The 509-nt window shown below is 52.5% G+C and overlaps 1 protein-coding gene across 1 annotated transcript in view; it reads right to left on the bottom strand.

The window, feature by feature from the left end:
- Nucleotides 1-509, bottom strand: part of LOC102207162 (dedicator of cytokinesis protein 3-like) — a 248678-nt gene that overhangs the window by 1398 nt on the left and 246771 nt on the right. Inside the window, exon 38 of the mRNA XM_013912880.1 lies at nucleotides 91-176. Coding sequence (XP_013768334.1) covers nucleotides 91-176 — 86 coding nt within the window. The remainder of the gene's footprint in view (nucleotides 1-90; nucleotides 177-509) is intronic.

Here is a 509-nt window from a genome sequence, read left to right as displayed (position 1 = left end):
ACACACACTAATGGACCGACAGACAAACTTCATCCAGACAGACAGCAGGCATGAGGAGGAGGAGGAGGAGGAAGAGGAGGAGAAGGGTACCTTTCTTAAAGAGCGCGCGGGGAGAGCTGGAGGGAGGTCGCTGACCTGGTGGTGGAAAGCGTCAAAGTGCATCGACAGGTGTTGCCCTACAGGGGGAGACACAGCAGGACTGACTGAGAGAAACTCGCACACACGCACACACATTTCAGACCAGAGAGGAGGAGGAGGTGGGAGGAGGGGCAAGGGGGAACGAAGGTCAGAGAGTGGAGAACAAGAAAGTAGAGGCAGGTGGGTGGGGTTAAAACAGGAAAAGGGGGGAGTTGGAGGAGTGTGTGGAGGAGGGGAGGTGTTCAGCTCTGATAGCATTTAAGTTGTTTGATTGCAGTGGTATAAAGTGTGTGTCTGTGTGTGTCTGCAGTGAAAACGAGATCAAATTAACGTAAGTTCGCTCTCAGAGAACGCTTCCTTTCTTTCTCTCT

The sequence above is a fragment of the Pundamilia nyererei genome, unplaced genomic scaffold (genome assembly GCF_000239375.1).
Source record: "Pundamilia nyererei isolate P.nyererei 1_Seehausen unplaced genomic scaffold, PunNye1.0 scaffold00105, whole genome shotgun sequence".
Lineage (NCBI taxonomy): Eukaryota > Metazoa > Chordata > Actinopteri > Cichliformes > Cichlidae > Pundamilia > Pundamilia nyererei.
Note: the sequence above shows the minus strand (reverse complement) of the source record. Positions and strands in the feature narration are given on the sequence as shown.